The 22,668-nt window shown below is 48.4% G+C and overlaps 1 protein-coding gene across 2 annotated transcripts; it reads right to left on the minus strand.

Moving 5' to 3' along the window:
• Positions 1 to 16,551: 16,551 nt before the first annotated feature.
• Positions 16,552 to 22,299, minus strand: LOC127297839 (probable NAD(P)H dehydrogenase (quinone) FQR1-like 1). 2 transcript variants are annotated; one of them, XM_051328003.1, is made up of 3 exons: positions 22,145 to 22,299; positions 21,376 to 21,981; positions 16,552 to 17,112 (listed from the first exon to the last, which is right to left on the minus strand). In XM_051328003.1, the coding sequence occupies exons 2-3, from the start codon at positions 21,906 to 21,908 to the stop codon at positions 16,884 to 16,886; spliced, it is 762 nt and encodes a 253-aa protein (XP_051183963.1). In that variant the 5' UTR covers positions 21,909 to 21,981; positions 22,145 to 22,299; the 3' UTR covers positions 16,552 to 16,883. The 2 variants fall into 2 exon arrangements, with proteins under 2 accessions (XP_051183963.1, XP_071684902.1); XM_071828801.1 differs by having other exon boundaries at positions 21,376 to 22,042; positions 22,145 to 22,266.
• Positions 22,300 to 22,668: the final 369 nt, after the last annotated feature.

The following is a 22,668-nucleotide window of genomic DNA, read 5'->3' on the forward strand; positions in this document are numbered from 1 at the left end:
ATAGCCAATGTTCCACGGGTTTAGCAAGAGAGCGCAAGTAGAAGGAGGTCACCTTTGCATAATGTCGGTGTGCTCTCATCGATAGATCTTGGGTCGTCGAAGTATGTGGGCGGAACCACTCATTGACGCTCATCCACAAGTCACATGTACCTTCACACAACAAAGACCAAGCAAAGTATGTTTGTGTGTGATATTGGAGCACATCATCGATGACATGTCCTTTCATGTTCACAACACCGTTAGCACAACACAAATTTATCAAGAATAATGCATGTGCAAGGTCAATGTGTAAGAACTCCATATGAACATCTTCCAAATGCGGTAACACAAAAACTCCAAAATGTGAGACGACTATGATGTCCATCTCATGTAGAAACTCATGTGCATTGTTGCACTCAAGGCATCGGAAAGAGAAATTGTTCAACATCCTTGACGCAACAAGAGGAGAATTTGGCACAAACACATACGGAAGAGTGTCCAAAATATCATCAATATGTGTGCACACAAACCATTGGAAAGAGAAATTGGTCCTCATATTTGGTGCAACACACAACATATCATCCAAAAAGTTCACCAAGTAGAAATTTGCACAACCGTGCGTGCCAACAAACCAAAGGAAAGAGAAATTGCTCAACCTGTTTGAGGCAACACCAACGGTAAAAATCACATCATCATGCTTGCAAAAGAACCACAAGAAAGAGAAATTGTTCGGCATGTTCAATGCAAAGCATGGGAAAGGTATTAGAGCCGGGTTCGATCTTGTACTCACTTGTATTATGCTCTCAAGAGCTCTTTTTGTCAACTCGTGCTCAATCGAGGTTGACATTGGCAATCTTGTACCTACACACACAAAAGGCAAAGCAAAGAACGTGTGTGCATGGTATATGAACACATCATCCATCATGATGGTCCATCTCTTTTGCACATCACCATTAGCGTTAAGCAATTTATCATAGTATATACGGTGAATATGCGGAGTAAACATGGGAACATGCTCAACATGGATATATGCAAAGTCTCCAAAATTTGAGAGAGCTATGGGGGCAATCTCATTTACAAGCATATTAACATCATTGCAAACCAAGCATTGGAAAGAGCAAGTATTCAACATTTTGGTTGCATTAATGGGAGAGTATTGCAAGCATCTAGCACAAAACATGTTCAACATTTTATCATTGTTGTCGACAAACCTAGGGAAAGAGCAATTGTTCATCAAGGTTGTCACAACACAAGCATTAGCATTATCATTTTCATTGCAAGCAATACATGGGAAAGAGCAATTGTTCGACATATTGCAAGCAATAGGATAGAAATCGAAACTCTCATAGCATGGCATGGACATATTATCATAAGCAACTACTTCCACATGATCAACAATGGTGGTATCACAAGTATCACAAGGGAAAGTGAAAGAAGCATATGACATAGCAATAGGATCATCCAACTCATGCATGCACTCATCAAGCATCATGTCCACTAGTGGGATCATGGCATCATCAACACCCATATAGGTACCTTTGTAGTCCGACTCATTTGAAGTGGGTGTTGTGGAAGAGGTAGGCTCCACGTGGCCTCCATGTTCATCTTCAATCAAGCATGGTGTGATAGCATCGTCTTCATGCACCATGTACATTTTCTCCATGATCGGGAACTCGTCCTCCATGGAACCTATTGCAACATGAGAAAACACACTAGAGGTAGAGGTTAAGTTGTTAGAATGTGAAATGGCCTCCATAGACCTATCAACTACCTCTCTCAACTCACTTGGTGTATCACTCATGTCCTCCAAATGGAAGCACTCAAACTCACATATGGGGTGGAAGTCACTCAACTCACTATCACTCTCACTCAAGTGGGCTAAGTGGCTCTCATGCTCACATGGGATTGGTACTATATCATCATTCAAGCATATAGGAGTAGGCTCGATTTTCTCATCTCCATGCGCCTCCATTGGTGAAGGGATCATCCCATGCTCACCATTCTCAACTCCATCGCCTCCCATGTTGACATCATTTGATGACGCTATGGTGTTGTTGAGAGCTAGGCTCGAATCAATGTCACTCTTGTCTTGGCCTTCTCGTGCTCCATCTTGAAGTGTGGTCTTCATAGTCGTCATCTTGTCCATTTCCTTGCACCATTCTTTGAAGACAATGGTATCTTGAAGTGTCTTGTTGGCGATTTCGGCATCCAATTGGGCGAAGTAGAGTTTGTGGGCTTGTGGTGTGTTGCATTCCCACGTCATGTGCTTGTTGGATGTGCACACATCACAATGGAGATTGGGGCATTCCCAAAGATGACCGTCTTGTTTGCAACGAAAGCATTGGGAGCTACTTGATCTTGGTGGATAACGCATTGTCATGTTGGCATAAAGATGGGTAGACCATCCTTCATCTTGAAGTGTAGACTCCATGGTCTTCATCTTGGGGCTTGAGCTTCTTGTAGGCGCCATTATGGTGGTGGCGGTAGGAGGGGGAAACACCATAAGATGTGGTTCCTCTTTCTTTGCTCTTGGCACCATCTTGCTTGTTGGTGTAGCGCCTTGTCTCGCTCCATTGGAGATCTTCTCATGTGTAGGCGGTCTTGGAGGTGCCATTTTGGTGGTGGCGCTAGGCTTTGTGGACACCATATGGTTGGTGTTGTTGTTCTTTGTAGCCTTGGCCCCTTCATGACGAGGCTCTCGTCTTCTTGCATCATCACCATGTCTTGGGGGGTGTCGCCGAAGATCCTTGGGAGGTGTTGGTCGATGGAGAACATGAGGTGACTTGTGTCGGCGAAGATCCTTGGGAGGTGTTGGTCGATGGCGAACATGAGGTGACTTGTGTTGATGACGATCCTCGGCATGCCTAGATGATGGTTCATGTGGCTTGGCACTTTGCTTGTGGCGCCTTCTTGAGCTCGGAGGAGAGTGTCGATGGCGATCATGGTGGTGGCGCTCTTGGTGTTTCATAGGAGGAGCTCGACGTAGATGATCATATGCATAAGCGCTCTCATGGTTGCGCCGTCTTGGAGGTCCTCTATCTTCATATGTAGTTCCATTGGCCAAGATGGGGAACCTGTAGGCACCGGTCTTGTTCAAGGTGTGGTCGAAGCTAGGCTCCACCATGGTGTCGATGTCATGCTCGAGGTAGTGCTCGGTGTGGTGCTCCATCATGGTGTCGTAGTCGTAGTCGAGGTAGTGCTCCACCATGTCGTCGTAGTCGTAGTCGTGGTCGAGGTGGTGCTCCACCATGTCGTCGTAGTCGTAGTCTTGGTCGAGGTGGTGCTCCACCATGTCGTCGATGTTGTGGTCGAGCTCGGAGTGGTGCTCCATCATGTTGTCCATGCTTGGCGAGTCATGGTCGGTGTAGAGATGCTCGATGTCGGTCATGTCGCCAATGCATGCGGAGCTATTGTCGGTGTCGAGCTCCACATGGTCCTCCATATCTTCGGTGCTTGCGGAGCTATCACCCTCATAGTACTCCATGTCGTCCTCCGTAGGCTCATCCTCACTATACATGTTAGTCTCTAGGATTGGTGTATATATGGTGGAAGGAGAACTACCAAAAGGTCAAAAATCCCAAACCAAAATCGAGAAAATGGATCAAGTTAGAGAATAACCGATATGTACTCACACACACACTCAAAGCACACGCAAAAGGCTAAGAACTCTATATGGTGGTAGGTGAGGAAGTGGATAGCAAACGAAAAGAACCAAAGAAAATGTCTATTGTCAAATGTGGGGTAGTTGGAGGATGTTGTTAAACTTTGGAGTCAAACGGGCGTCGGAAAGTTGTCAAAATTTGGGGCAAAAATTGGAGTCAAAGTTAGGCGAAAATTGGATCAAACTGTGCGGAAACAGCAGAGGGCGGCACTGCCGGGGTGTGCGGGCCGGCACTGCCTGGGTGGGTCGGACGGCACTGCCGGGGTTTGCTATGCGGCACTGCCGGGGTGATTTTTCTGCGCGGAGATGGAATCGAAATTAGATGATGGCTTTGGCAATTGTCCTTGGCTGTGCTGCGCACAAATTGATTGGATGCGGCGGCCAGATGGAGCGCGAGCGAGGCAAGTGAAGGCGTGAGAAGCAGCTGATTGAGGCGGTCGTTGGCTCGCGCGGGCAGGGGCGTGCGGGCGAGCAGCGGTGGTGGCCTGGGCGGTTTGCGCGGCCAGGGAGCAGAAACAGCGGGCGGGCAGGCGTGCGGTGGCCTGGGCGGTCGAGCGGAGTGGGGGCCTGGCTGCGGCTCGGTCGAGCGGGAGCTGGTGGCGTGCTGCGCCGTGGAGCAGCGGTGGTGGCGGCGAGTGGGCCAGGCGGGCGGGTGGCTTGGGCCGGCGGGAGAGGAAGTGGAGCGGCCCGGGCGTGCTGGTTGCAGGGGTGCCTGGTGGTGGCTTGGGCGGGTGTCTTGGGCGGGTCGCGCGCGCGTGGTGGGAGCCTTGCCAGGGGAGCGGAGGCAGGCAGGCGGCCTTGGCGATCTGGATGTGGTGGCGGCGAGTGGAGCAAGGTGGAAGATGGGCGAGCGGCAGTGCCGCTGAAGTGGCGCCGGCAGTGCCGGCCAGCACGGCAGTGCCGCCGAAGAAGGACCGGCAGTGCCGGTCACGCACGATCAGGACGAACAAGACGAACACGGGGGCGGAAATTGGGACATAAATTCGTCGATTCTGAGCGAAATACAAGGAATTTGACGGTGAAATTTGGAGGAGATGTAGATCAGCACTAGAGACAACAGATCTGTGGACCAAAACCACAAAAAACTCAACAAATCCAGAGATCCAAATTCGAGCTATTTTTTGGGGCAAAATTTTTTGGGGAAATTTTTGGGCGAAATTGGTGAAATTGGAGGGTCAAATTCGTGGCAACCTTTGCTCTGATACCATATGATGCGGGCTAAGCCCGTGTGGGTTGCCCGATCTCACGAATTGACCCGGGTGAGTGTGATTGCGGAGGGGGATTCGCGGGGAAGTGGATGAACGCGAAGAACACGATACAAACACACGCACACACACAAATCGGTTATCCTCGTTGGCCCGATACACCAACTCGATAGAGGTTGCGAGAAAAGACCTTCCGGTAGAAGTCCCGCAAAGAGATCGACAAATCGAAGCACGCGAGATCTAGAAGGGTGAAAAGACCGGAAGGTTGATAGAAGTGCAAGCAAAAGACCAAAAGGTAGAAGTGCAAGCAAAAGATCAAACAAACGGTAGAAGTCACCAAAGAGATCTTCACGAGTCGATAAGGAGCCCGGGTGGTACAATAGGAATTAACCTAAGGTGGGGGTTACCCAAATCCACAAAGGGATAGTAGTGGCATAAGCCAATTCATCTAAACATCATCTCTCCCTCATGAAGGTGGGGGTGGAGGTCTATTTATAGGGAACCACTAAGGAGGGGTAGTTTGGTAACTGGGTACAAACAGTCAGGGCCACCGATGGGCAGATGGACGGTCCAGATCGATGCTGACTTATTGGGGCGGCAGTGCCGGTGGAGGCAGGGCGGCAGTGCCGGCGCGGGCGTCGAGCGGGTGGCATGGCGGCAGTGCCGGGGCAGTCCAGCCGGCAGTGCCGGGGTCGGCGGCAGTGCCGGCCTGAGGTGGGCGGCAGTGCCGGCCCTGGAGCTCCATGCTCCTCTTCCTCCTTCTCTTCCATGCCTCCGTGATATCGGCCTTGCGTCCTCGGGTCTCCATGGCATTCTCTCTTTCCTCCGTACTTGTCGTCGAGTTCCTATCATCAAGAAGTGACGGAGTATGAAGTAGTATATCGTTCCAAGTAGGCGATTCGAGGCACGCGTAAAGGAGAAGATTCACCTTAGCGTGCCGTCTTGTCGATGAAGCACATGATGAAGCGAAGACCGTAGGTCGGGCTACATCATTAGTACCACAAAGAATGCCGATAAATAAATAATAAATGTCATAGACGTTCAGTCTTTATATTCACGTACTTGAAAATCTGAACGATAAGTTCGGTCATAAATTTGCAACACATTGCAAATCTGCCACATACATTTACTCGTGACAAATATGTCACAAAATCATATTATGCATGCAACCAATGTGCCAAAAGAGTGAGGGTACCTAATGTAACCACTTTCCTCCAAAATAAGAGAAAAGGAGGGGAGTAAATTAGCCACATCAGATATAAATTCTCAAATGCTTCCGCGGAACAGAGGAAATTATATCCTCAACAAGTAAATGTAGTTCAACCTCAAGTTGAATAACACATAGTGGATGCTCATCATCCAAACCCAGCACAAATGTGCACATAATTTTAAGTGTTGGGACATCGAAACACCTTGACTCCATTGTTATGGGAAATCATGAGGAGTTCAAATATTTAATCACATTTCCACAAATATTATTGATTCAACAGAATCATACAACAATGACTACATTTTGTCGACAAATATATTTATTCTTAAAATTGCTAAAACCTTTAGGGCCGTGAACCAAAGTCCATGGCAGAGTGCCTAATGCACTCATATATTGGTTCAACTAGAAGGATGCAATTGAATAAGAATAGCACTCGCTCAACAAGGGAGGTATTTACCATCGTAATACCTATTCCTCATAAGCACCTTCCCTCTAGAAGACAAATGACTTTTTGTTAACAAAAAAACAATGAGGCGGTGATAAAGTGAGGCTTGTAGCGCAAGGGTTCACGCAGAGACCTGACATCAATTATATATGATGTAACATACCCTATTAGTGATGTAGCCCCGCCTATCGTCGATGCTACACCATGGCCAAGGTGTTCCCCAAGTGGACCGACAACCCGAACCGAAGCCATACACGACAAGGTGAACTCCTTCCTCTCGACACTGGACCTCGTCAATACCTTGGATGGAGTGCTACCTCATTCCGATATGTCTTGTGTTACTAGGTACAAGCTTCGTCGAGGATCCGGAGAGGAGGAGGCACTCACTTGGTGCAAGGGAGAAGGAAGAAGAAGAGAAGAAGAAAGAAAGAAAGAAAGAAGGAAGGAAGAGAAAGAGGAAGAGAGAAGGGAAGAGGAGGAGGGATGCCGGAGCCCAGCCATGGCCGGCCACCACTGGCCGGAGCCTCCAGGCAGGCCATGGCCGGAGCCTCCACTCCCTCCCTGGCCGGTACCACGCCCAGGAGGTGGCCATGCGGGAAAAGGGGCAGGACCGGTACTACCGGCCCCTCCCTGGCCGGTACTACCGGCCGGCCCTGGTGCACCCTGTGGCGGCCACGTCGCCCCGCGGGAAGAGAAGGCCATGCCGGTACCTCCGGCCATGGTACCGGCCGTGGTACCGCCCATGTGCCCCGCGCCTCAGTACACTTCGAGCCCAAATGAGGTTGTTTCCGGTACCATGAGCGGTACCTCCGCCCGAGGTACCGCCCGTGCGCGAATGTGACCAAATCTGAACCATTGCTTCTCATCCAACGGTTGTAACTTAAGTCACCTTTGCCCAAACTACCCTTGACTCAGATCTGAGCTATTTGTATCCCCGTACTCCTCATTTGCTAGGGTTAGACAAGATGATAGCTTAAACCTAACTTGAGCTGTGTCTCCCTAGGGTATCATCCCTCTGTAATCAAGGCCACCCTTGTTGTTGATTGGGTTTGTGAGTGAGATTCTAGTGTGGTGCACTCTCTCTCTCCCTCACCGATCTCCGTCTCCAACACCGTCTCTCTCACCTCGGAATTCTACCGCGGTCTCTTCCGTGGGTGATTCTATTCGGCGTAGTCCATCGAGCCACGAGGGTAAGCATCGTTGTATCGGGTTGGTGTGCGTGCGTGTGTCTCCGTGATCATCGTGTTCATCGTGTTCGTCGTGTTCTTCGTGTTCTTCCTCTTTTCCCCTTTCGTTTCCGGGTCAATTCGCAAGATCGGGCCACAAACGGGGTCTTAGACCTCATCATATGGTATCAGCAGCCTTTGGTTTCCGCGAATTTGACCCCCCACCCACCCAATTTCACCTCTGAAAAATTTCCCAAAAAATTCCCCAAAAATAGCCCTAATTTGCCTTTTGACCGATCTGTGATTTGGTTGCGTTTTGAGTGGTTTTGGTCCATGGATTTGGTGTCTCTAGAGTTGATCTACTAATTCCCCCACTTTCTATCCACAAATTCCTTCGCTTTTCGAGTTTTGGGTCAATTGGTTTTGGATTTGGGGAAGAACAGGAGAGAGAAAGTGGCCTCGCGTGAGCTCCCAGGAAAAAGGTGGAGCTGAGCGGTACCTCTGGGTGGAGGCTCCACCCGTGCACGAGCGGTACCTCCGGGTGGAGGCTCCACCCTCCACTACCGCTCCTCCTTCCCCAAGCCGGCCACCACCACCGTGTCCGCCCCACCATCGCCGACCACCACCACTCCTCTCCACCACCGGCAAGCACCGCCACCCCCCTTCTTCACCGGCAAACACCGCCACCCCCCCAAACCATCGGTAAACACCGCCGCGGCACCACCACCACCACCGCTGCCACCGCAAGCTCACCGATACCGCCATCGGCATACCACCGGCAAGCACCGCCACCCCCCCAAACCATCGGTAAACACCGTCGGGGCACCACCACCACCGCCGCCGCCACCGCAAGCTCACCGATATCACCACCGGCATACCACCGCCATCGACGCCAAGCTACTTTGACCCGACTTTTCTCTTAACTTGTGTTTGCTTGTTCCGGTTTGAGTGCCTTGTTTGTCAAACTAACCCGCAGCTCCGAAGCAAGCGACGACATCCTCGGCACCCCGAACTTGCAAACGTACTCTTGACACCACCACCATCATCGCAAGTTGTGTGCTCCGACACCGCCTAACATTTTCATCTAGGTATAACTTGCTCCCCACCTTGTAACCCCTCTTCTTTTGCGATCTATCCTATCGAGCATTGCTTATTGAGTGTTGCGAGACATTGCACGTGGCCCCGATTGTGAGGTGTGTGTGTAGTGTGGAGTCAAGCTTCTAAGCAAAACTCGTGTGGCAAGATAGCAAAAGCGAGCTAACGCTAACATAGAGCGTGAAAAAGAAAGAAAAGCACAAAAAGAGTGCAAGTGCCATCATACATACAAAAGTGTACAAAGTGCCACCATAGATACAAAAGAGTGCAAGTGCCACCATATACAAAAGAGAAAAAAGCTTTTAAGCAAAAGAGAGATAAGAGAAGAGAGGCTACGTGTGAATCTTGTTGTCTCTTCATTTGCAACCAAAGCTTTGATCTCTTCTTGTGTTAGTGCGACACCGAGCACCCTTGCTTAAGGGCTTCTTACACTTTTCCGCTCATTCCTTGGTCGCACTAACCCCGTTCATCTCGTGTGTGCGTTCCATATCTTTTCCGTGTTTATAGTGATCTTCACATTGACATTTGGATTTTTGGACCTCACCCACTTTTAACAACATACTCGATCTTGGATTTCGTCTTTTGGCTTTCCACCATACTCACCTAACACCATATTTGCTAGCTTTTGCGTGTGTTTTTGTGTGAGTACCCGATACAATTGTTCTAACTCTCGGTTTTGTTGGATCACCCCGATCTTATCATACCACGGTAAGGTTGCGAGGTAGTGTTCTTCCACTAACACCCACCATATAGATCTTGTCGTGCTAACATGGATAGCGAAGAAGAAGATACGGAGGAGTACACGGAGCACTTCGAGGAGGATACCTCTTCAAGCACCGCGGATGTGGAGGAACATGTGAGCTCGACACCGACTATGGCTCCGCGAGCATCACCGACATGACCGACATCGAGGAGCTCTACATCGACAACGGCTCCTCAAGCATGGACGACATGGTGGAGCGCCACCTTGAGGACGACTTCGACAAGCTCTACATCGACAATGGCTCACCAAGTATCGACGACATGGTGGAGCAATGCCACGCCTACGACATCGACACCATGGCGGAGCCTCACCTCGACTTCACCATGAACAACGCCGATGCTCCCACATACCCCTACTTCGCCAATGGAGCTACATATGAAGATGGAGGACCTCCACGATGGCACCATCATACGGATCGTCAAGAGCGTCCCCATCATGAGCGTCATCGACACACTTCTCCGAGCTCCACAAGGCGCCACCATGAGAGTGCTTATGCACAAGATCGTCGACCTCAAGTACATCATATGGAGCATCAAGAGCGTCCCCAACATGATCGTCATCGACACTCTTCTCCAAGCTCCACAAGGCGCCACAAGCAACATGCCAAGTCGCATGCGCCATCATCTAGGCGTGTCGAGGATCGTCATCGACACACACCGTCTCATGATAGTCGTCGACCACTCCCACCTCATGGTCTACATCGACATATGTCACCACATGAGCTTCGCCGCAACAAGCCACTTCATCATCACCATCGACCAACATCTTCAACAAGTCTTCGACGACACCACTCAAGCCATGGTGATGATGCCCGAAGACGAGAGCCTCGACATGAAGGCAACAAACACCATCTTTCGGTGTCCACCACTCCAAGGATGGCAAGTGCACGTCGCGCATACCTTCCTCATATGGCCACTTCCACCTCTTGCGCCACCACCACAATGGCCCCTAGCTTATCACATGCCTATGGACTCCGATGCTACAAGTGCAAGCAACAAGGCCACCGCCCACGGGAATGTCCCAATCTCCTATGTGAGGTATGCAAGGCCAAGGGTCACGAGGCATGGCAATGCACAAAGCCAAGCTCCAAGACGCTCTACTTCGACGAACTACAAGGCCAAGCCGCCAAGAAGCCTACGGCGCCCACACTTCAAGATGAAGACCTCCAAGGCCATCGCAAGGATAATGTGGATTCGAGCCTAGCTCTCCACAACACTACGGTGCCACCGATAGAGGACGACTTGGGAGGCGATGGAGTTGAGATGGTTGAGCATGGGAACTTCCCTTCAACCAAGGAGGCGCATGGAGATGAGAAAGTTGAGCCTACTCCCCTATGCTTCATCAATGAGTTGGTACCAATCCCATGTGAGCATGAGAGCCACCTAGCCCACTTGAGTGAGAGTGATAGTGAGTTGAGTGACTCCCACCCCATATGTGAGTTTGAGTGCTTCCGTTTGGAGGACATGAGTGACACACTAAGTGAGTTGAGAGAGGTAGATGATAGGTCCATGGAGGACATCGCATTTGCTAACACATTAACCTCTCCCTCGTTTGTGTCTTCTTATGTTGCACTAGGTTCCACGGAGGACGAGTTCCCGCTCATGGAGACGATGTACATGGTGCATGAAGATGATGATATCTCACCATGCTTGCTCCAAGATGGACATGTCGACCACATGGATCCTCCTACTTCCACAACACCTACCTCAATTGAGTCGGCCTACAAAGGTAACAACATAGGTGTTGATGATGCCATGATCCCACTAGTGGACATGAGGCCTTTTGAGTGCATGCATGATCTCGATGATCCATTTGCTACTTCACATGCTACTTTCATTTTCCCATGCGATACTTTGCTTGTTAACATTGTTGATCATGTGGAAGTGAATGCTTGTGATACCATGACCATGCCATGCTATGAGAGCTTCAATTTTTCTACCATTGCTTGCAATAGGTCGACCACTTGCTCTTTACCATGTATTGCTTGCAATGATAATGACAAGGATGACATTAGCTTCCGCATGCTTTGCCCCAAATGTTTACACCATTCCATGACCCTTGATCCAAGATTGTGAACAATTGCTCCTTCTTATGCTTGGTATGCAAGAATGCTTATTTCATTGTCCACGAGATGGCCCCCATAGCCTTCTCACTTTTTGATGATCATAAGTTACCACATGCCATGAATGCACCTTCTTGCCATATGCACCATCGCCATGCATTTCATACTATATTGATTGACACTAATGGTGATGTGCACAAGACATGGAACATCATGATGGATGATGTGTTCCTCTACCATGCACACACGTTTTTTGTTCTCTCTCTTGTGTGTATAGGTACCCGAATGACAACTTCCACCGCTACGGAGCATGAGCTCACGAAACGCGCAATTGAGAGCTACCCCAACACGGACGAGATACATGATCCAACCCATGGGATTCACGCCAAAGGGTATGTTCCCAAACGCCTTCGCCCTCGTGTGTTTCCGGCTTGTCTTGTCGAGCTTCCGGTTTGGACCAATTCCTCGTCACCTCTTTTGCCTCTTATGCAACATAGCTTGACACATCTTGTTGGCACAATGGTTGTTGTATGTCTTGATGCTTTCATCATACACTCCGACAATCTCAAGGACCATGTCATACATGTGAGAGACACCTTATGCATCTTGTGCCACAAGTCACTCATAAAGTTGCTCTTCTTTGGATTTCTCGTTTCATCTTTGGCACTTGAAATGGATTGTTTGACACTTGAGGATACCCATACTCGGCTCACGCCAACCATACTTTCCCAAGCTAGAAGTTTCCATCTCTTTGCCATTGCACATAACAATTTTGCCCAAAATTTTGCCACCGATACTTGCCTTTTGATTGTTCCATTTGTGTGGGACAATGCTACACATCACATTTTTGACACTTTACAAACCAAACTTTTACATGCACAAACTTTTGCCCCACCAAATTTTGGATACATCGACACTCTTTTGGTTCCCATTTTTGCCAAATGCCTCTTGGAGAAACGACTTGATGCTTCGTATTTGATTGAGAGCCTCTTGTTCGCCGAACACCAAATTGGCATCCACAAGCTTTCCCTTCGCAAGTTGTTTTTCCCCAAGTTCTTCTTCGACCGCTTCATCGACAAACAAACTCCCAAGTACTTGGTGAGCAAGACGTTTACCATCTCGGACCTCTCGCCACAACATGGAGATGAGGAGGAACAAGAGTCGAGGACGACTCTTCCCCAAGGGGGGGGGGAGATGATGTAGCCCCGCCTATCGTCGATGCTACACCATGGCCAAGGTGTTCCCCAAGTGGACCGACAACCCGAACCGAAGCCATACACGACAAGGTGAACTCCTTCCTCTCGACACTGGACCTCGTCAATACCTTGGATGGAGTGCTACCTCATTCCGATATGTCTTGTGTTACTAGGTACAAGCTTCGTCGAGGATCCGGAGAGGAGGAGGCACTCACTTGGTGCAAGGGAGAAGGAAGAAGAAGAGAAGAAGAAAGAAAGAGAGAAGGAAGGAAGAGAAAGAGGAAGAGAGAAGGGAAGAGGAGGAGGGAGGCCGGAGCCCAGCCATGGCCGGCCACCACTGGCCGGAGCCTCCAGGCAGGCCATGGCCGGAGCCTCCACTCCCTCCCTGGCCGGTACCACGCCCAGGAGGTGGCCATGCGGGAAAAGGGGCAGGACCGGTACTACCGGCCCCTCCCTGGCCGGTACTACCGGCCGGCCCTGGTGCACCCTGTGGCGGCCACGTCGCCCCGCGGGAAGAGAAGGCCAGGCCGGTACCTCCGGCCATGGTACCGGCCGTGGTACCGCCCATGTGCCCCGCGCCTCAGTACACTTCGAGCCCAAATGAGGTTGTTTCCGGTACCATGAGCGGTACCTCCGCCCGAGGTACCGCCCGTGCGCGAATGTGACCAAATCTGAACCATTGCTTCTCATCCAACGGTTGTAACTTAAGTCACCTTTGCCCAAACTACCCTTGACTCAGATCTGAGCTATTTGTATCCCCGTACTCCTCATTTGCTAGGGTTAGACAAGATGATAGCTTAAACCTAACTTGAGCTGTGTCTCCCTAGGGTATCATCCCTCTGTAATCAAGGCCACCCTTGTTGTTGATTGGGTTTGTGAGTGAGATTCTAGTGTGGTGCACTCTCTCTCCCTCACCGATCTCCGTCTCCAACACCGTCTCTCTCACCTCGGAATTCTACCGCGGTCTCTTCCGTGGGTGATTCTATTCGGCGTGGTCCATCGAGCCACGAGGGTAAGCATCGTTGTATCGGGTTGGTGTGCGTGCGTGTGTCTCCGTGATCATCGTGTTCATCGCGTTCGTCGTGTTCTTCGTGTTCTTCCTCTTTTCCCCTTTCGTTTCCGGGTCAATTCGCAAGATCGGGCCACAAACGGGGTCTTAGACCTCATCAATTAGTATAAGTGGAATTATGTTTCGATACTAATATTATTGGCAATTATAAATAAACTATCCATGTAGCTGATGGATGTAGTGATTACATAATCATATGGGTCACTCAATTTGGATATCTATATTAAAATCCTTAAGAATTATAAATCCAAATCCAAAATTAAATCGCAACATATGTGTAATAATACAAAAGTCACTCTATGACTTAAAATAGTCAAACACAAATTGTGTGGTACAATTGACTATAAGAGCTCCTTCTTATAAAGGATTACTCGTACAATGATGATTGCTTATATGTAGTCATAAAAAATCCCTATTTGGATTCTACATGACCTTTATATATATCAATGCTTTTATCATCAAAGTTTATAATATACATGAAAGGTCATTGCAATCATATCAAGATGGAGATTTGGATTGAACCAAGTATTAACCAAGTTTATAACTTGAGTATATTCCTTCGGAATACATATCTATCAGTCTTTACATGTCCACAAAGTTTTGGAGAAATTAAATATGGATAAATCAAATGAAAGATACATATGGTCACACTATCCTTAACAGGGATACAAATTCATACATTGTAGTAGTGATGAAAAGTTATTGGACCTCTTGTTCCATATCTCAATACAAACTACATCACGCATGCAAATGTATTGCTGCCAACTTCTTTAAAGTACAAACCCCAACTAAAAGGTTAGTGTAAGTAATATCCTCTGATATCTTTAAGACACAAATGATCTTGATTAATTTCCTTAGAAATATCAGATTTGACCATTGTGTAATCTACATTGGCTATAATTACCCGATCCCGAAAATACCATATCATAGACGGAATTCAATGAAAGAGCCTTCTAAAGTAAGTCTATGAAATAGACTCTAATGACTTCATAACCACGTTCAAAATCATGTGGTTAAGATTCAATAGAATCACCTACCATTATCTATTAGATAATACCACTTGTATTGCTCAAATGCATAAGCGTTAAAATTAATATTTTCCAAATTAGGGAGATAAACATTTTGCAAAGATATCATGTGAAAATCTAACAGATTTATTCACACTGTTTTACAGATTCCCATATTCATGAATTTAAGTTCATGGTTTGGTGTGAGACAACTTTTAGATTTGCAAAGTTCAGGAGGAGTAAAACTCCCAAATTATAACCCAGTAATGATCATTAATATTGTACTCTTTTTCCCTTAATGAGTTTTCCCTAATGGTTTCTCATAAAAGGTTTTTAATGAGACAATATAAATACAAGTGTTAAGATATGCCACATTGTTTTCTCCTTATATTTTTCCCATTGGGTTTTAAAGGAGTTTTCGGTGGCACATCATATTGCACTCTTTGCACTATTTACACAAGATATATGGCGTACCTCTTATTTTCCCCAGTGGGGTTTTTAAGGGAAGTATATAAGGCATATTATTGATCTCTAAACTCACTCATGAGATTTTTTCTTATCAAGGTTTTTCTCATATGAGTTATCATGGAGATAATAATCTTTATATGTTGTATCATTTTCTCCTTATTTTTCCCACAGGGTTTAAAGGAGTTTTAGCAACATATCAAATACTACTCTCCTCATATTTTTCCCACAGGGTTTTTGGAGGAGAGATTCTAAAGATATCAAGATCAAGAACTATCAAGGTCATACATTGGCGTCCGAGCACTCAAGTCTATATGAAAATTTTCAAGATGATGAAATCATTAATGAACAGCGATTGTCCAAGGGGGAGTGTTAGAAATAGTTAGCGTTAGATATAAGCTAAGTAGGGAGTTAGCTTTCCCATTAAACCAACTATTAGTAGTTAGAATGCGTTGGCTAAACGCTAACAATGCAGAACATGCACATGTAACCGACTATGTATGCACATGTTGGGAATCTATAAATACCTAACTTCTTAATCAATGAAGCAGAGATTTCGTTCTCAATTCTTTTACATCAAAGGCGATTATCGACTGGGACAGATCATGAAACGGATGAAACGACAGTGTTGTCTCCCTGTATTAACATCTCCTCAACCGGTGTCTCAGTTTTGAAAATACAATCATAGTTAACACTTAGCACCAAGCGTGTGTTACTATTTTACTTTTAGAGTGTTTATTTATTTTGTACTCACGTGAATTTAAATTGTATGTATTGGTTGACATATTAAAATGTGCAACATGTTTACTTGTGGTCTTAATAATATCACCATGTGATCTAAAACAAGTTCTCCCTCCGTTTTAAAATAAGTGCCTCAACATTTTCTATGAACGTATCTACAACTAAAATGCATCTTGATACAAAGGTGGGAGGCTTATTTTTGGATGGAGGTAGTATCATTAAATAAGCGCTAAATGTGAAAAGAAAAGACAGATCAATCCAGACAACAAATCCAGATGAGCGAAGAGAGAGACGCTTATTTATTCAGTGGAAAATGTGAAAAAAAAAGAAGACGCTCATCAGTCAAGAAACAAAGTAACACGGAGCTTTGAATTTTTTTAAAAAAAAATAGCATGAATCTTTGCGCAACAGATAATTTAGTAGATGACCATATGACTGAAATGCAGGAATTTTCACATCAGACAGTTCAATCCTGACAACAAATCCAGAAGAACTCACAAGTTCCAAGCATGACCTTATATTCCAAATGGGCAGTAAACAATATTTATGTCAAGGAAACAATATCTATGTCACCAAATGTACAAAGAAACCTCAATTTAACTATATGACTACTCCAACAAACAATCGGAGAGCAAAGCTGTGCAAATATTGGGACAATATGACCAAGCGAAGCTGAAAAGGAAAACAATGGCAGATCAAAGATGTATAAAGGTCGCTGTTCATATATGGGGACAATAGGAGCAAGCGAAGCTGAATAGGAAAACAATGGTTGATCAATGGCACACAGGTGGAATGGATGCTTCATCTGCTGGCTCAAGGTCAGGCCTGGGCAAGCTTCTTCACGAAGGCGGCCATGTACTTGCCCTGGTGCTCGGCGAGGGCAAGCTCCGCCTCACTGGGCTGCCTGCTACCGTCACCAGCGAAGACTCCAGCGCCATAGGGGCTGCCCCCTCTGATGTCGTCCATGTTGAACATGCCTGAGCCGAAGGTGTAGCCAATCGGGACGAATAGCATTCCATGGTGCACCAGCTGGGTGATTGCAGTCCAGCTGCAGTGAACAACCGAAGCACATATGGCTGGTCAGTATCAGGCCAACATAGCAAAGGTACATATAAAACCCACTGAATCAGGAAGCATGAGAGTGGAATTCGTAGTGAGTGCCTAAAAAAAAAGGACAGTATTACAAGCATGCCAAAGTTATATGAGGAGGCAATGCTTATTTTGGAATCAAGAGTTTGTTGTAAATAAGTCGATGCTTTCCTCGCAAAATGCTACTTGATGTTCGCCACTGACATGTCATGCAAAAAGACGCGCTGGGTCGCAGAATAGCAATTAAATTACTGAGTTCAACAATGGTGCCAGAGCATCTCCACCGCCACGCCCCATAGCGACCCCAATAGCGATTTGGGGATCCGGAGCCCTTTTTGGGCCCCGTCGGGCCACACCTGCGTGCCCAATAATGCGCTGGCACCATTTGGAGCCCAATACAATCGCCGGCAAACCCGTGATGGTCCCTTCGCGCGGGGCGCTGAACAGCCGCCGGCATACGATACCACGTCGGATTCAAAGGCGAGACCGGCATGTCAGCGACTCTACAGCCGGCTCCATCCTTAAATGCGACGCCTCGTATGATCTGCGGCGGCGGCAGGTTGCCGTTACTGAAGCCACCGGTTCACCATGCATAGATGCCGCCACCCTAAATGCGACGCCTCGGTTGCTCTGCGGCGAGTCACCACCGCCTATTTAGTGCGCCCTCTTCGCTAACCTCCGCCGCACTAGCCTCTCCGCCACCACCGATCTCCTCACCTCCGTCAAACTCGCCTCTGCAAAACAATGCCGCACAGGCTGGCGGCCATGTACTCGATGCTAGGCCGGAACGGTAGCATGCTGCCAGCGGCGCCGCAACCACCACCGCAGCAAGAGCCTGCGGCAGGAGCTGCCTGAGTTCAACTTCGATGACTTCTAGTTCGACGAGTGGAACAAGGCGTTCGAAGGTTCGAAGCAGACGCAGATGCCGAGGCGGCAGAAGAGGTGGCGCAGTGCGGTGAGGAGCAGCCGTTCCACGCCGACGAGCAGCGTTTCCAGAGACTGGAGGAGGAAGAGCTGGAGTATATCAACCAAGCCCACTTCGAGCATGCCGTCGAGATCTCGCGCCAGCTGATGATGGCTAAGCAGCACAGGCTAATTGAGCTAAATGCTCAGCACCAAGCCGAGGCGGCCGCCCGCGAGCAAGCGAGGTTTGCCCAGAACAAGGAGTCTCCTTCCGGCAAGCTCCAACATCGCCGGTGGCCATGCTCCACCGCCAAATTCGCGAAGCAAGGGTGTAGAGGAAGGTACGGGTGCATGTGGAAACAAAGGGGAAGAACGACGACGAGGCAGGCCCGTCGCGGGCCCAACCGACAATGAGTAGATTAGGGTTTAATTCAGTCTAGTTTAAAATTCAAGTTTCATTCAATTTTATGTAAATAATCCTAAATTTGAATGAAAGCTTGTGGTTAGGAGTGAACCACACTAACCATATTGAACAGTAGGTAGTAGAGCAGATCCTGATCAGGTACACACATAGAAGATATCTGTACTATGACATTAACTCGTGATGAATTTCTTTTGCAAAAATAATAGTGTCCTATTGTCCATAAATGCCTCCACTACCAAGCTATCTCTGTTGTTAATAGTCCATGATCATCAGTTATGAAGAAAAGAGTGCATCAGCAACTCAAACAGCTATTAGTAGCACCTCATTTCCATATGTTGTAACTACCAACCACTCAAACATCATCAACATATGGCTTATGTTAGTTTGTGACATTAACTTGCTTGTGTTGCCCTTAGAGCATCTCCACCGGCGCCCTCCAAATAGGTGCACCAGCAGTACTCTATCGGGGGAGCCAGCAGACGTTCCTCCATTGGGGAACGGGTTCCCACACCGTCCTCCCCAAACCGGCGCCCAAAATCTTTTGTTTTCCCTTTACAATATTTTGAAACAATTAATCAATCACATAAAATTATTCATAGAATATTTTAACATAGTTTAACACAAATACAAAGGAAATTATTCATATAATGATTCAAATTAAATCATGCGTTGTTGGCGACTCCTCTCCTCGCCCACAAATGCATAGCTAGATCTGCATGCAGTTGAGCACGAACGTGCATCTCGGATTTCTTGGTGCATGTGAAGGAAAGCAGTAAATTGTTGGGGTACATGCTCTACTTCAGCAAGAGGCCCCTGATAATCAAATGGATTTGATTGATCACAGGTTCGTCGCGCTCGCTCTCAATGATCATGTTGTGCATGATTACACAAGCGTTCATCACCTCCCAAATCTAAGACTCGGACCAAGTGAGAGCTGACAACGATGAAACGCTGCTGAAGCACCCCCAAAAGCACGCTCAACATCCTTGCGAGCTGCTTCCTGGCATGTCGCAAAATAAGCGTCCATCTCCGAAGCTAGAGCCGGGATTGTCTTCACAAATGTAGCACGCGTTGGATAGATACCATCAGCTAGATAGTATCCCTTGTTGTATGTGTGGCTGTTTACCTCAAAGTTCACGGCACGAGCTTCTCCCTTAGCTAGCTTGGAGCTTCTCCCTTAGCTAGCTTGGAAAGTAAAACACCAAAGAGCGCTGCAGCACGTTGATATCATTGTTTGTTCCTGCCATGCCAAAGAAAGCATGCCAAATCCAGAGGTCATAGTCTGCCACCGCCTCAAGAAAGACACTGCACTCGCCCATATGCCCCTTTAGATCCCTTGCCAAGCAAAAGGGCAATTCTTCCAACCCCAATGCATACAACCAATGCTTCCGAGCATCCCAGAAAACCCTCGGGCTGCATTTTGTTCCAGGATACAAGTTGTATCATCTGCCCTTGATGCTCTCAAATAATCCCCACCAAACACCGCTATGACGGCTCGACAAAACCTGTAGACAGTCTTTGAACATGTCGACACCGCCATGCGCAGGTAGTCATTGACTATATCTAGATGAGCTCCATATACAAGACAACGCATTGCAGCAGTGCATTTCTAGATTGAGAAGCCCCAAAAACCCGTGCAATCTTGCTTGCTCATGAAGTAGTCGTCGTACTCGCTGGCGCCAAAGACAATCTTCATGAACAGATCCTTGTTCATCCTAAACCGGCGCCGAAATTCCTTCGGCGTATGAGTAGCATCGCCGACGAAGTAGACACACTCAAGCAGCATGGCGCCGGCTTGACGTTCTTCCTCTTGCCTGGCCTTGAACCGCCGCATCGAGGCACGGCCAGCAAGGAGGCTTGTCACAATCAGTTGCTGCTGCCACCGGACAGCGGCAGTGTTCTCCTCCTCCATGAACAGCTGCACCAACATCTCGTCATCTTTGTCCATCGTGGCAACCCTACGAACACCTTTCGGGCGGGGCGGTTGGGCGGCGGTGGCAGCGACCTCTATTCCGGCCGAAAGAGGCGAGGGAGTGGCTGAGTGTCAATGGACGGAGGTTTCTAGATAGGCGGGATGGAAGGCAAGCACGGGGGACGCGACGATGACAATCTAGATGGCTGGGAGTCGGCTCGGGCGGGGTGGGAGGAGGGGGAAACCGGAGCGTCTGGCTGGCAGAAGGTCCCCGCGGACGCTTTCCTACGTGCACGAGGGTTCCCCCCCTCCCCGCCCCCAAGTTTCGCACCCTTTGTGAAGGGGCCGGCACAGGGTTGCTGGCGCTTCTATTGGGCTCGACACCGCGCAGGCGCTTTATTGGGCGCGCCAGTGTGAGCCCAAAAACAGCACCGGCCCCCAAATCGCTATCCGCCGGTGGAGATGCTTTTACGTGAAATTTATCAAGACATTGTGCTCCATTTGGCCGGAGATTGCTTATATTGGAACCCCTCTTTTCGATGGCTAATTAGTGGTGAGCACTCAAACCATATCGATGGATTGAGTGCAAAAGCAAATTATGTATCCTGCTGAAAATTCGGGCACTGGAATTATTCACGGATCAATCTTTAGAACAAATTAGAAGAGAATATGATGTTAAACCGAGTACTCATTGGCCTCTCAATTGCATATGTTGCCGTGTGGCAACCTATGAGGCAGTGAAAAACACCAACAGAGTCAAAAGTTCCTGACAGTGTAGTGATCATGTCTCCTCACGGTTCAGTTCAAAACAGTCAGTTCAATGAACGAGGATTGGGAGAGGGAAGTGATCTAACATCGTCCACTTTAAGAATGACATCAATACCAAATTTCAGTGCATAATGACGAGCACTACCATAAAAATGAAATGTTCAACAGATTAACAAATTAATTCATCTGTCTGGAAGAGGTGATGAAATGCTTACGCAGTGGTCTCCTGGCCGCCCCCCTGGGTTCCAGTGCTGACGAAGAAGCCTCCAGGCTTCCCGGCGAGCCTCTGTTTTTCCCAGAGGGAGCCTGTAGAGTCAAAGAAGGACTTCATCTGCGCGGCCATGGCGCCGTACCTGGTCGGGAACCCGAACAGCACCCCGTCGGCTTCCTCCAGGTCGGCCGGCGCTGCGATGACCGGGACGGCGGGGTCCTTGGCCGGCGCCTGCATCTTCTCCAGCACCTCCGGCGAGAGCGTCTCCGGCACCCGCCGCAGGACGACCTCTATCCCCTCCACCGCGCCCGCTCCCGCTGCCGCTTGACGCGCCAACGCCTCCACGTGCCCGTACATCGAGTAGAACACGATGTACAGCCGCAGCGTCCGCCCCGACTCCCCGGCAGCCGAGTCCAGGGTCTCCTCGGGCGCGTCCCGCGGCACCGCACCGGCGGACGACGACGAGGGCGCGGCGGCGACGGTGTTGGCCGGCGGCTGGCGTTTCTTGCTGGGGACGCAGCCGCCGCCCTTTCCCATCTCCGGCGCCTGGCCAACCACCAGTCAAGTCAACCACCGGATGCCAATTCACCTCCACGTACGCCCAAGAAACCTGCATCGGACCAAAGGACCGGCAATTCAGCAACACCTTCCGGGTCCCGTAAATCCTGGCTCTACCGAGTGAATAGCGGATCTGAGTCAAGAACATGCACGTAGCACGCGGATTGCAAATTCAGGAATGCGATCTTGGGAACTGCGCGGAGGAGCAAAGGTACCTGGAAATTCAGCGATATCCTTCCCCCTCTTCGCTTCAAGGGAAGCGGTCAGGTGGAGACAGGGAGGAGAAAGAATACAAGGGAGAGTAGAAGTACCAAATGCCAGCTCACGGAGAAGGGAGGGGAGGAGGCGGACCAGGAACGCAGCGAATTTACCGGCTCCGGTAGGTACACCAGTGATGACATTATGCTAACGTCACCCATGTGTTGACCTAGTTTCTAAAAATTTGTGAAATATGTCTAAAATTTGTGAAACATGTTTGAAACTTATGAAAAAAAAATTACTATTCAAAAAGTATGTTTCACAAAGTTTCACAAATGTTGCTCACGTGTTTATGAAACTTGTGAAACGTTTTCTACTATTCAAATCTGTTTCAATTATGTTTCAGTTTTGTCAAAAAGGACATAAGTAGTCTCACCAATCTCAAAGCTAATATGTGGTAGATGACACTCCTACACATACAGTTGCCTTTAAAAATGAGTTTTCGGGCGGACCAGGGCGTGTCGTTGGAGAAAGAGGGAAG

This window comes from Lolium perenne, chromosome 1 (genome assembly GCF_019359855.2).
Source record: "Lolium perenne isolate Kyuss_39 chromosome 1, Kyuss_2.0, whole genome shotgun sequence".
NCBI classification, from domain to species: Eukaryota; Viridiplantae; Streptophyta; class Magnoliopsida; order Poales; family Poaceae; genus Lolium; species Lolium perenne.

Coding starts and splice junctions, on each gene's coding strand:
- LOC127297839 (XM_051328003.1), bottom strand. CDS start 21,908: ATGGGAAAGGGCGGCGGCTGCGTCCCCAGCAAGAAACGCCAGCCGCCG. Junction 17,113..21,375: donor GGCGGCCAGGAGACCACTGC/GTAAGCATTTCA, acceptor TGTTCACTGCAG/CTGGACTGCAATCACCCAGC.